Genomic DNA, 14523 nt, shown 5'->3' with positions numbered 1-14523 from the left:
GACTCACAAAATGTAATCAACCACTTTGGGGGTTTTCTGGGGGTTGAATTCAAGCTGCAATAAAAGAAGAAACGATTATTTATCGGAATTAATAAATATAATAAAAAATAATGCAAAATATATTCCCTTTATTTGAAAAAATCTGAAAAATCTGTAAATTTTTCAAAAATCTGTATCAAAATATTGAAAAAATCTTTATGATTACAGATAAATCTGTATATGTGGCATCACTGCATGCAGCAAACTGCTCAATCTCTGTTGTCGACTTGTTATGAGCTGCTCCCCTAGCACACAGCTGCAGTTTAGCATTCCGCACCAGCGTTGCCAGATTGTTTTAAAGCTTATCGGTATCAAAGGTATTAAAAAATCGGTATTTATTTGTATTTACTATTTAATTAATTTTATATTTTTGCCGTTTTTGAAAGCGAAAACTCTAACAATGGTGACGACTGGGACTTGAGGGGAATTGCTTTGTTTAACGCCTTTCTTTAAACAGTCTTAAAACACTCTTTATTTTTTATAGTTTAATTTTTAAAGTTATCGTTGTCCTCAAGTGGTGATCAAAATTGTTAGAAAGTAGTTTTTCCAATTAAATATCATTAAATTAAACCAAAATATGGAAAATCAGCCACAACAACGACTAAACTTTTGACAATAATGACAAACAATATTTTCCCTTGAAAAAGGCCACAACCGATGGCCGAAATGTCGGGAAGATTTTGAACTATGATGAAAGAAGCTCTCCTGGATGAAGTTCGAGAAAAGCTGGAAACTTCCAAGACACGAATTGAGAAACTTGTGGCAAAAATTTTAATTAAGTATCGAAAAAAAAATCGGATTTCACATCCAAAGGAAGCCAGAAACGTTTCGGAACTAATTTAACTTCCTAGAGAAGACGGATGAAACTTTCTGGAGACGCTGGCAGAAACTTCCTAAGGTAGATTGGAAGAAACATCTGAAGAAAGTCGGAAGCCAGAGCACTTACGGAACAGTCGACAGAAACAAGGACATAATTCATAAAACATCCCTGATGACTCCGCAATTTCTCTGAAGTTTTCGGAACATTCCTGAAATGCACTTAGGAATATTGCATAATTCCTCGAAATTCCTAGAAAGTTCTTGTCATTTTCCTAAAATTAGCGGCTGTTTTGGAGTTCTCTGGTCATCCTCGAAGCGTGTGGAATTTCCCTGATTATAATGAGACTACCAGAATATCTCTAATCCTCTTTGAAGGTCTCTGGACTTTCTTGAAGATTACGAAATCTCTTAAGTGCTCTTACAATTTTCTTGAATTTATTGTAACATCAGCATTGAAGTTCTCTGATCTTCCCGATTTTGTTATTTAAAAGTTATCGACACTGCCATTTAAAAGCATAAAATGTGCTCAAAATGTTCTGCTGTTCATGTAACTTTCTTTAAATTTCCTAAATTTGCATGAATTTGCTCCTCAGGAAATTGCTGAATTTTTCGGAAATTGCCAGAGTTTCTCGGAACTCCTTCATAATTTCAGCAATTTCATTGAAATTAATTTATCTGTCCTGGTGTTCTCTGAGCTTTACAAAAGTTCCTGAAAACCATTAAATTTCCCTGAAGTTCTTTGGACTTGTGAAGTTTCTAAAATATTTATGATGTTTCATTCAGGCTTGCAATTGCTCATTACAGCTAAAATGCTATTTTTCGTTATTAATATGAAACAATTGGATACTATAATGATAGTTTTCATTTGTAAGATGCAAGAAAAGGGTGGTAAAGTTTGTATATGACATATACAATTTGTCAATTTTGCTTTCAGAAGGTCACAACTAGCGATTTTATGATCGCTGATTGCTCGCTCATCGCGTTGCTCATCGTTAGAGCTAATCGCTATTGTGACCCTCTGAAAGTTAAATTGACACATAAAATCATACACGCACTTTACCATCTTGTAAATAAGAATTATCATCATAATATGGATATCAACACGGGCAACCCTTCCAACTTTACGGTAGCGGGGCAAGCAGTGGAGAAGGTCGAAAGTTTCCAATATCTTGGCAGCCAAATAGCGTCGGACGGCGGGGCCAAGAGCGACATAGGTGCACGAATCAAGAAGGCTAGGGCTGCCTTTGCGAGTTTACGAAACGTATGGAGATCCAACCAGATAAGTCAACGCACCAAAATCCGAATTTTCAACTCGAACATGAAATCTGTGTTGTTGTACGCCAGCGAGACGTGGTGTGTATCAGCGGAGAACACTCAAAAGCTGCAGGTCTTCATCAACCGATGCCTGCGGTATATAATTCGTATCTGGTGGCCTCACAACTGGATCTCGAATGCGGAGCTCCATCGTCGATGTCATCAGAAGCCGATAGCAACAGAAATTCGAGAGCGAAAGTGGAGGTGGGTCGGCCACACACTTCGACGGGGCGGAAACGAAATCTGCAAGCAAGCGCTGGATTGGAATCTAGCAGGGCATCGCAGCAGAGGCAGACCCAGGGGCTCATGGCGGCGGAGCCTCAATAAGAAAAATTAAGCAAGTCGATAGAAATCTGACCTGGGCCCAGGTCAAGGCAAAAGCGAGCAGCCGCTCAGGATGGAAGTCTTTCACGTTGGCCCTTTGCACCGCTGGTGGTGCACAGGACCCTTAAGTAAGTAAGTAAATTAAAATATTTCAAAGCTTCATAAATCTGAAAAATAGCATTTTAGCTGTATTGAGCATTTGCAATGCTTTCAAATGCTCAATACAGCTAAAATGCTATTTTTCAGATTTATGAAGCTTCGAAATATTTTTAGGTTTCATGTGTCAAACACATACTTTACAACCTCTTCTTTTTACATACAAGTTCAAAATATCATAACAACATCCAATGATTTTACAATTCCGAACAACAATTTTTATAGTAAGTGAATGGAAGCAACCATCGATTTTTCGGGCCACCCTAGCATACAAATAGTCACCCTAATGACGTTAAAAAATACGGGTCTAATATTTTGCGATAAGGAACAAAACTACCAATTTTTACGATATTCTAAGAACCACTAAATCAATTTGCCATATGGCTGCGTATCTGCATATCACTGAAAAAGAGAAAGTTAAGGTTTTCATTTGGCATAAAAAAATACTTAGCAGCCTGGATTTGGCCATATAATGGTTTCTTACAATATAATTCATAAGGTTTTCACTAGGAGGCTGTTCATAATCTGCGTATAAAAATTAAGAGACATTTTAGACCCCCCTCTCCTACGTACACAATCGTGCATACAACTTTCAGGAAATTTATATGGATCATAGAAATTCAACACTTTGTTAATTCTTAGCGTCACTATCAGAAGGGAATGCTGTTAAAAATTATATATCAGTACAATTCCTTGTCCTTAGCCTTAAATCATTTACTCAAGACTAAAAAATTACGAAAATTTAAAACAATTCGTTTTATGTTTCGCGCTGTTAATTCAAACGAACTTTGTATAAATGTTGTTTTAAGTTTTAATTTTTTACCGATCTTTCAACAGCTGCGGTAAAACTTTGACCCTCATTTCAAAAGCTGCTCCACTAAATTTTAATTTCAAAACATTGTCAGCCTTATTTTAATAATTAAGTCTTGCCATTGCGGCGAGGGGGGCGACTCTATCTACGATGCAGGAAAAATTGTGTTTTGCTGTGGTTAGCTGTGCGCACGCTTAGTAGATATGAAGAAGATTGATGACGATTTTGAAGAATGATGATGCGCGATGCAAGTAGATACGGGAAATCAAAGAAGATTTTTCGAAGTTTGATTCGCTAGTGTGAGATTTGTTGAGCATTTAGAATTGAGATTTAGATGTGTCGCCCCCCTCGCATTGCGGTGATGTTTTCCTTGATTTGAAACTTTTAAAAGAATGAATTAAAATACCTGATTTTTACCGAACAGTAGCTGTTGAAAGTTCGGTAAATATTAATAAAGTCGATAATCATTTTTAAGTGTGTAGGGCGGTTGACAGCTGTAGCATACTCCTGGTCCCAGTATCGAATGGCATTTGCTAGATAAGATGAGGTTGCGAGATAGTTAAACAAACATGCTCTGCAAACAACACTCTTTGAAAACAATTTTATGAATATGTTACTAGAAAAAATGCAAGGATTAAAAAGGAGGAAATTTTTCGGCAAACGGAGGATGTAGAAAAATTATTGAAAAAAGAGGACATGTCCTCCTTTAGGATAACATATGGTAACCCTAATATATTGCTTTACTACGGTGCCTTGATTTATAGCCGTACTGACTGAGCTGAAGGAGGCCTCAAATAGCAAACAAGCTGCGAATGACTCAGGCTTGAAATGCTCTCAATCTACATCTGTGAAAGTCCGAAAAGAACACTAAGCTGAGAGAAAATCCACTATTATGATGTAATAGCCGAAGATGGCGAAATATGATGGAAATAAATACAATACATACGATTTCAAACAACCTCATGAAACTTTTCTATGTGATGAAGCCTTCACCAATAATTAACCACAATATATTTATTTGAAAACATGCTTTAATCACCTCCTAAAACCCATAACGCTGATTGATTCTTCTATGCGCCATGTCTTTGTCCAAATGAATTAACTGCGACGGACTAAACGCATAAATCAACAGTTCCTCACCGAGATAACAACACATAACATTTTAATTCCCAACCACCGATTCCAATCCAATTAACCGATTCGATTTCAAATGCCTGATCTATCATTCTAAAAAGGGTAGCGAACGAAAACTAGTGACCGTCAAGCGCCATATTGTAGCAGTGCACGATTCGGACCTAGCGGACCATTATTGGGAACTACCAAAGTGCAAACGCATCGCAAAGCGTTTCAAATTTCACGCCATTTCGTTCTCATGCATCGGAAAATGCATAAAAAAGGGGTTCCTTCAATGCCATCGTTGTAGCGCGCAGGTTGCTCCGGGCGGCGGCCGATCGAGTTCGATGTGTGCGTAATGTAGGTTTATGAATGAGCTACTTGGTATGAATGAAATGCGAGAAGGAGAAGCGAAAAGTAGGCGTAACGGCGTTCGTCCAATCAGCATCGCCCGACAATGTGAAGCGGAGGGAGAAAACGAGAATGGTGATAGAAATCGATTTTCTCCCCGTGTGGTGCACTGGCGTGTGCACACGTTGTGCAAAGGTTTCATCGGCAGTGCCTGTGTTGGTGCAACTGTGCCGTTTTTCATCTTCCACCTCGCACGCGTTTTATTGCACGTTTCGTTTTGATGAGCAGCTTCGGCCGGCCAGTTTTCGTAGGGTTTCGGCCACTTAAACCTGTACGGCCGCAGGCTGACGGTGCAAACTGACCAGGTTGTTTTTCTGTTATTGTTGTGTTTTCTACCTCTTTTTAGCAGTATTCGCGATCGTCGCATCGCATCGTCCATCGTCGGCGTCTTCGTCATCGTCGTCGTCGTCGTCGTCGTGGTGGTGCAGAGCGAGCATTGTATTTGGATGGCAAGTAAAGCTATTTTATTGGCGCAGCAGTTGCGAAGCGATTTTTTCACTGGCTAGACGCGTGTTCGCAAAAGGGCGAATGTACCGTAGGGATTGCAAATCGGGCGGGAGCGAGTAGGAAAAAAAGAAACAGAAGAAGAAGGCTCGGATCAACTCGCGACGGCTTGTGTGCCAGTGCTACGTGCAGACACGGTGTGGCAGGGCGTGGGTGTGTGTTAAGAAAACAACAACAAAAACATCCGCGGCTATTGTTGCAATGTGATGCACTCTCCGACACGACGCCACGTTTGGTGTGAAGAATTGTACCTCTATAGTGATTGCGGTGCGGGAACGTACGTAGGGTACATATAGGCTCGCGTGTGACTGTCAGCGTGACAAATGATTGTTTTTGATTTTTATGAATCAAGTTTCTCGTACTTCCGAGATTAGTGGCGTGTGCTCCCCGATGAATTACAATTATCATAATAATATGCGAATGATTGGGTGTGTACAAATTGATACTGTTGTTAAGTTTTATTGGTGATATCAATAACAACGGTGTGTGCGGTAGTGCGGAGGATTGGCTCCAGGTTGGCAGTTTTGAAGAGGATTAGCTAGTAGCGTTTCACGGTTGGGGGAATCGGAAAAGAAAGGATGACGGACATGATTGACCTGAGGATGCATCAGCATATAGCACACGAAATCTACCGGCAGCAGATGATGCAGAGGATTCCCGGTATGTGTAAGGATTTACTTTTTATTATTTTTCATTTGTTAAATTTGTTTATAAAAAGTCTTTCAAGATCAGAAGACTGGGCACAATCAATCCTCTATTTTTATTTCAGAAGTCATTATGTTCCTTTTGTATTATTTTCTCAATTCATTTGCCACTTAATTTTTCTTTTCGTTATCAGAAAACAAAAGCAGAATGAATATTTTCGTTTAAATCAAATCAATCATAATTCAAGAGCAAATTTTCATTATGTCGTAAGTAACATTCACACCAATCCGAGAAAAATAAAGTTTTGTTTTGATGACCGAAAAGTTATTTCTATTTCCAATTAAACACATATAATCTCATAGTGATAGCAATGTTTAACATATTCAGCCGGCTTTTAATCATACAAAGGCAAATCGCTAGCTTTCATGCTAAGAAATACTGGTTTTTGAGTCAAAAGTTATTATACGTCGTTTGGTGGCCCCTATTGTTACTTAAGTCAAAGTGTATTTACCAGGATATTCGGGAGAATTATCAATTACGTCTCCTTACGTGCAGCCCATTCATCATTTTAGGACCACCGAAATCATCTTAGCAACAAACAGTTCGATTTATTCACTTTAATAATGAGAAAGCGAAACGACGAAAGAACACTTTTCACGGGTTTCTCAGTGCTGTTACTTAAGGCAAACGGCATCTCCATAGAAATCGGATGACTTAAGTAACATCGAAAACTATTTTGATCGGAAGGTGATTACGTCAAAAAGCAATTCGACTGGTAAATAAATTTAAAAATGGGTTGTGATCCTATATTCGGACAGTATATAGTGTAATAGCAGGAGCATTGATTAACACTGATAGCTCGACTTTGTTTACCTTTGTTACATTCGACGTAATGAAAATTTGCTCTTGAATTACTGTCTATACCTTGATCGCAGACAAGGTATATGTCTTTCATATGATATTTATGAGTTTGTCAGGCTACGTTAATTTGTAAGTGGTAGATTTGCTGATTTTTAAAATGATGTTGCTGAATTTTCAATAAGTTTACTCACTTACGTATATAATTTGAATGAAATTATAAACAGTACGAAAAATAACTACACGGAATACAAACATCTTGTACATCCATTTAAAAATTGTTTTGAACTCATTTGACATCAATTCACAACTGTTTATAGGAAAGTTTGAAAATACTGAGAGGTAAGCACATATCATCGGTAAGAGACGTGTGTGTGAGAAAATTTGCGAAAAAATTTAAGGGCACCGGTGGGATTCGAACCCACAATTCCCATTCAGTACAAGGGTGCATTGCCAATTATACAACGGTGGACCTATGGTCTACGGATGTATTTGGCTAATGACATTTGAGTTTCGAATCCGTTCCCCACCCTAGATGTACAACAAAAATGAGCTGTGTTTGTTCACATCGACTGATACTGAGTGGTTGCGGTACAAGCACATATCATCGATAATAGGCGATTGTTGTGTATCAGAGAACGCTTGTGAAAATGGACTAGGGTGGAACGGATTTGAAACTCAAATGTCATTAGCCAAATAAATCCGTAGACCATAGGTCCACCGTTGTATAATTGACAATGCAACCGTGTACTGAATGGGAATTGTGGGTTCGAATCCCACCGGTGCCCTTAAATTTTTTCGCAAATTTTCTCACACACACGTCTCTTACCGATGATATGTGCTTACCTCTCAGTATGTTCAAACTTTCCTATAAACAATCAAATTGACTGCAAAGTCGCGAAACCGTAAATCAAAAATCAATTAACAACGTTATTTTGGCCAAAAAACGGAAAAATTGTGAAATTTCGATTATTGCTAAGAACGACCTAATGTGTTTTAGTGTTTTTAGTGTTAGCAACTACGACCTATTGAATTCTGGCTGCTGATACAGAGCGTGAATTGTAAAGTATATCTTCAAAAAGACATTGAGGCTTATGAAACCTTGAAATAGCTATAAATTAGCTGTAACGATGCCTTCAAAGTAACAAAAATACACTGTGCAAAATATTATAAGAGCTACTAAGTTTATAGTGATATCAGTTTCTTGAAGAATATTTTTTAATTTGTTTTATATGGCTAACATGTTGCGAAGAGCATGATATAAAACATATAAGACTTTTTTGTATTTAATTTTGTTTTATTAATTTCTTAATAACAATTTGTTTACAACTTATTTTCGCACCAGTCCTTTGACGCAATGCATGTGGGGAAACAAATGATATTCGAAAAATAAGTTAACATAAAAATTGCACTCTTATTTTCAAAACATTCCGGTGACCATATTACAGAATCTGTTCATGTCGCGAAACATACTTTTCATGCAAACCTGTTATAGAATCTTACATACCCCGGTGTAGGATCATTTTATTTTAAATAATTGAAACACCTTGTAAATTCTGATAAGCACAGCTAAATTTTAGACTAAGGAACTGGTTTATGTTAAAGGGCTACTAAAATTAGTATTTGATTTGTTTACCATTTTCCAGAATTGTTACGTAAATTCGTTTCTGCAAGGAATCAACTGTTCCGAGCTACCCATTAGAGTGGTTCAAAATATCGGTTTCAAATCAGTTCCTGGTTTTTCGCCCAAAATTTGAGCTCATTTGGAAGCGCATTGGCCCTTTGATGTTTATACGGAATTACTATGAGAAGAGTGAACTTTTTTTTCTCATAGTTTTAGGCCTTCGCTGTAATGATCGACGGTAAAGTTTGCTATCTGTGCTCATGTGATTTTTTTTATCAATTGCAACTTTTCTGAACGCTGCGCATTTGAATTGAACGTTAGGATAATTAGTTATTAATATATTAAAAAATTATATTATTCTGAAACGCTCAATAAACTGCTCAGAAGGCAACATTGGTGTGCTTGGCAGGAAGAATAGGGCAAAAAGTCCAGGCTAATATGTCATAAGTGTAAGATGCAGTGTTGCCCTGAAAGCAGTTGATTAATCGTAAGAAAGTAATCGTATTTAGAATCAATTAATAACTAATTAACTTGAAGTCTATTCAAAAAGTGGTCTTTAAAAAAGTTGTGAGCTGATAAAATTTCACATGAGAAAATATGGCATGCTTTTCCGTAAAATATTATGGCGAAGTGCTAGGACGCTGATTACAAAAAAAATCACATTTTCTATAGTAATTTCCATGTACACTTTAAAGGGCCAGCGCAGTATGAGTTCACATCCACATAAACTAAAATTTTGGCAGATTGACCAGGACCTGATTTAGAATTGATTGAGCCTGCTCCAATGCTCCACTTATCGATATTTTGAACCACCCCACTACCCATCTTGTCAGGATTATCCCATCGATTTGCAATGTGATTCAGAAGGGTGTTACTGGTGTTGCTGGCCACTTCTATTGCTGGATATTTTGCAGTTAAAAACATGTTGTTGACTCCTTGCTCACGTGAATTGTAGTGTAATACATTTTGGATTTGAATTTGACCTCTGCAAATAGCATCAAAACATCGTTCATAAATTCCAGATACAGTACCGGACAAAGTTATATCACGTTGAAATTTTGTATTCTCCAAAACAGTTCAAAGCGCTGTAACTTTTCTGGATGTAGGGGACGACGGTAAGACGGCCATCCTTTGAATTATTGAAACAATCAACTCTTAAAAAAAAATAATGATGCAAAGTTCTTTGCTATAGTATAGTTTGTGTTGTAAAACACATTCTAGCTTGATAACAAGTGAAAAGTCAAAATAAACAACAAACAAAAACATTGCGCATGACGGCGGCCTGCATTTGTTGATTTTTGTTTACGGAAGTTATTGCTTTAGAACTATCATATAATTTTATCATGTAAAAGTAAAGTTACTATAAAGAAAACACATGTCTGTTCGATGAACTTACAGTGAAAAATATACAGTTTTCATTGAATTATGAGGCATTACAGAAGCTGTTACAGTTGGACATGCGTCAGGGTAAGACGATTGAAACTGAATGCATAGATAACAATATTTCGTTTCTGAAATATAGGGGAAATTGATGTAATGTCGCCCTAAATACCCCTAATTTGGGCCCATACATAAATTCAGCAATTGACTAAATTTTCAATAGCGAACAAAAATAGCCATTAGTACCGTTCCAATGACGCGTTCATCTAGATAAAGTTGATAAAAAGCAGATCTTTAGCGATGGGCCCAATCTTAGATCCATAGGCCGATATTAGAGCCATTTCCTCTATCAGGCATTTTCGCGAAAACATTTGTTACCTGTCATTAGTATGAATTTGTGATATGGAGGCCCCGGAGGATACTACAGAAAAAAAACGCAACATCCGTAAAAGTAGTCAATTAATAAAACTACACACTTAGAAATTATTATTTTTACACGAGACGTACTTCAGCTTTGATGTAAATCATGGAACGTAAACAAACATGGCATGTAAAATTAAGTGTCCTGAAACTGAAACCTATGCAACTCGACGAAAAGTGCGTTTGATTGAATTGATTTTCTCGTCCTTTCCAACTGATTCTTATGTCAAAAGGGCTGGTTGCGTGTGTCGGTCTCAGGGCACTGAAATTTACATGTCTTTTTCGTAGTGTGTAGGTTCAGGACTTCAAAGAAGCTTCTGTTACCGGCATTATAAGCAAGATGATCAAGGCATTCTAAATGGTGATGGTGCACAAGAAGATTAGGAACTCCCTCACAACGCAGCGCTAGTGTAAATGTGTACTATCTGTATCTATAAGCTATATCTTGAAATCCTCATAATCTACGAAGTCAAGACATCTACGTGAAGTCCACACGTAGACTAGTGTTACGTAATGAGATAATTCTGAATTTAATCACTCACAAATTTGAAGACATTGATCACCACTTTTCCGAAGGCGGAAACATTCCAAATAGTAAAGATCTCAAGACATATTTTATACAGGAAATTGACTTATACATTAACGCCGAATAGTAAAAAAATCTGTTTTCCACCCGCCTTAACCTACACACTTAGAAATAACTTATTTTACACGTGACGGAATCCATCTTTTACATAAAAGATGAGACGTAAACAAACATGTCATGTAATAATAAGTGCTCCGAGACTGAAAAGTTCGTTGCTCGCCGTAAAGTACGTTTGATTGAGCTATATTTCGCGTCTATTATGACTCAAATTTATGACAAAATTGACGCTCGTATGTGTCACTCTCAGAGCACCTAAATTTACATGAATTTTTCTAAGTGTGTACTGTGAAATTTCGCTGAAGACAATAACCTTTTATATGACCAGGATCATGATAAATTCCATGTGGCCGTTTTACCCCTAGGGGTGGCCAACCTTATCCCACATGATTTTTGCTTTCATTATTCAGTCTGTTTTTGATTCGTTATAAATCATCAAATGAAAAGAAAATTTTCTGAAAATCTATCTAATTGGGGAGAGTACTCAAAAGATCAGCAATCACTAAATTCACCGCTGATATTTCATACAGCTTTGGTTAAATTTTACTTCATGAAGTTTTCTGAAATCTTGGCTGGTGGTTGGTCAAGTATTAAAAATATATCGGTATAACCACAGACAAACAAACGTAACTCTTTAAATAAGTTTTTTGAAATCATCAAACCTCAGTAACGACATCTCTCGAGCTTCTTGCGGAAAACAGATTAGCTTGCTAAGCTGCAAACAATGTTGCATGCAAGATATTTAAACAGAATATATAGAAACGTCAAAGTGATCTGATGCCAGCGTTGCGGTGAGTAGTTCGTGAAAATTATAATATTCAAATGAATCGATGATCCAGTATGAAGAGTTAAGTCTGTTTGTCTGTGGTACAATTTTGAGTTTGATTGACATAATCTGTATTAAATTTGAGCAATTTTAGTAAAATACCACTGTTTGATACTGCAATTTCTTGACGAACAATAATCCAAATGAGTTGGTTGGGAATGCTATCTAACATGAAGCTTTAGTGTGATAATTTATTAGCTGGAGAATGATCTTAGAAGAGGGTAGGTAGATAGTTCCGTTAGAGTACGGCAGTATGAAAATTGAATACAAGTTGAAAATGAGCGAAGGGCCAATAATGCGACAATGCAAGTCAAACGCACACTCTTTGCCTAACCCGTTCGAAGTACTCGGAGATTTGAAGTAGGGTAGAGAACTACTTCGGCCTAAGCGCCCATTTTGGGCCTATCAAGCAGAAACCATCAAATAAATCCATGATTTCGGCTTTAATAGGTAAATTATGCGTTTGGTACGATACTTTAGTTCAAATGCTACCGAACGAAGTCAATAAGAACGCGTGATATGAATGTTTGCACACAATGGCGTTTCAATGCGTTAAGCCGAGTTTAGAATCCGTAGGCCGAGTTTGCAGTGTTAGACTTTTAAAAATATCTCAACAATTTTTTTTCTTCAAATCTTACGGTACGTACGGAAAAGTAAATACATTTGGAAGCCATCAGTAATAAAAACATTCCGTTGGGTGCTAAACTAAGCTACATTAAGAAAGACTTAGTGCGGGTTGTGCTTAATAGGCTGGAAATAGGGTAGTTAACCCTATATCTTCAAATCGACAGGCAAAATCTGTGCGTCTGACTTTGCTCAAATACTGCGTGCGGTTGTGTTCTAGCGACGTTTCATCACTACCTAAAGCTCCACGTTGCCGAAAGCATTTCCAGTTGATGGAAAGGCCATTGACTTGCACTGTCGCATTAATGGCCCTTCGCTCATTTTCAACTTCTATTGAATTTTCATACTGCCGTACTCTAACGGAACTATCTACCTACCCTCTTCTAAGATCATTCCCTAGCAAATAAATTATCACACTAAAGCTTCATGTTAAATAGCATTTCCAACCAACTCTAAAAATCGCAAACTTCGCGCATGAAGTAACATAAAAACACTTTGAATGAATCCAAATGAGCCAAAGTTTTGTTCAATTGTAGTCATGGATCATTTATATGCTTGTGATTTTACTAAAATTCATTCTTCACGGAAAAAAGTTGCATCCTTTCAATTTTTTTCACCATCTGATATACTTTTGTCCGTTCTGGGTTTTCACTATGATGACAAAAGTATATCACCTCATATCAAATTGTTGCTCATAAATGAAGGGATATACTATTGTCCGCAGAGTGAAAACCCAAAACGGACAAAAGTATAACACCTTACCATTGGTGAAATTAAAAGATGTTACTTTTTTCGTGCTAAATAGATTTACTAAAAAAAAAGATCTATACATTTACTACAAATGAGATTTTTTTTAGCTCATTTGGTTAATTGTACTTAAAGAAATTGCAGTTTCAATATCGTAGGTGGTACGAATTCAAAACTTTTAAGAGCAAGACGGATATCTAGCACTGAACTGACAGTAAGTAGGTAATAATTACTCTTTCCCAGATAAAGACATATCCCGTTCCAACAGTTAATGATTGTCCTGGCCACGTCCTTACAACTGGTAGGGATAGGAAAGGTATGTTAGTCCAACATTGACTTAAGAGAGATGCAGAGAGCTCTACGACCCCTCATAAATGTCTCGAGAATTTAGGAATTATGTTAGTAGGGAAGGTAAGCCATAGGATACACTCTGTCAGTGTTGCTGGCAAATATAGATATTTTTTTAAATGTTGAAATTGCTGTCTGCTGGAAGATAAAATTGCAGTTTCAATAAGAATATACCAAAATGAGCCGTTTTACGAATATTGCTCAAACTTCATAAAGATTGTGTCAGTTATAGCAATAAAATTTGGAGACTTCATCAACCAGCAGCCAATATTTCATAAAATTTCATGTGCATCCGGAAAAGTTACAGCTTTTTGAACTTTTTTGGAGAGAAACGAAAATTGCGAGGTGATATACTTTTGCCCGGTACTGCATAGGGTTCAATTCCCGGTCCGGTCTAGGAATTTTTCGGGTTGGAAAATTTCTCGACTTCCCTGGGCATAGAAGGTATGATTGGACTTGCCACATAATTAAACCATTGCAAAAATGGTGCAGGCATCGAAAGCTCTCAATTAAAAATTTTCGAAGTGCATCTAGAACACTAAGTTGAGAGCACGCAATTAGCTAATATGCGATGTGCAATAAACTTGAAATGCGAAGAATAAGAAGACGGAACTGCATAAGTTTCTTAGCTAATATCAATTTCTCCTTAATATAGGGTAAGGCTGATATTTTTGAACAAATGTTAAGATCTATGTAATAATAGTGTAAGACACGTAGTGTTTTGATAAGAGGATCAAGTTCCTGCTTTATTCATGAGGAATTGAACTTTCTAGTGTTATCAAACTGTATGGTAGGGGAGACTGGACACACTTGATCCCTGGGGACACTTAATTTTCCTTAGTTTTTCGAAATTCTGAGCAGATTTTTTTCAGGTAAACTTCCACAAAGTTGCTTCTAGGCGGAAGGTTATGTTATGG

At 37.1% G+C, this 14523-nt stretch overlaps 1 protein-coding gene across 2 annotated transcripts in view; it reads left to right on the top strand.

Annotated features, from left to right (window-relative positions):
• Nucleotides 1-5152: 5152 nt before the first annotated feature.
• The window catches only part of LOC135714228 (T-box transcription factor TBX6-like), a 121115-nt gene continuing 111744 nt past the window's right edge, over nt 5153-14523 (top strand). The window contains exon 1 of one of the 2 annotated variants that reach the window (XM_065237557.1): nt 5153-6157. In XM_065237557.1, the coding sequence (XP_065093629.1) occupies nt 6070-6157 (88 nt within the window). In that variant the 5' untranslated portion in view covers nt 5153-6069. The remainder of the gene's footprint in view (nt 6158-14523) is intronic. The other variant, XM_065237558.1, reaches the window with a different exon arrangement.

This window comes from Ochlerotatus camptorhynchus, unplaced genomic scaffold (genome assembly GCF_037179485.1).
Source record: "Ochlerotatus camptorhynchus isolate MF236.1 unplaced genomic scaffold, CSIRO-AGI_Acam_v1.1 ptg000631l, whole genome shotgun sequence".
In the NCBI taxonomy this organism is placed as follows: Eukaryota; Metazoa; Arthropoda; class Insecta; order Diptera; family Culicidae; genus Ochlerotatus; species Ochlerotatus camptorhynchus.
Note: the sequence above shows the minus strand (reverse complement) of the source record. Positions and strands in the feature narration are given on the sequence as shown.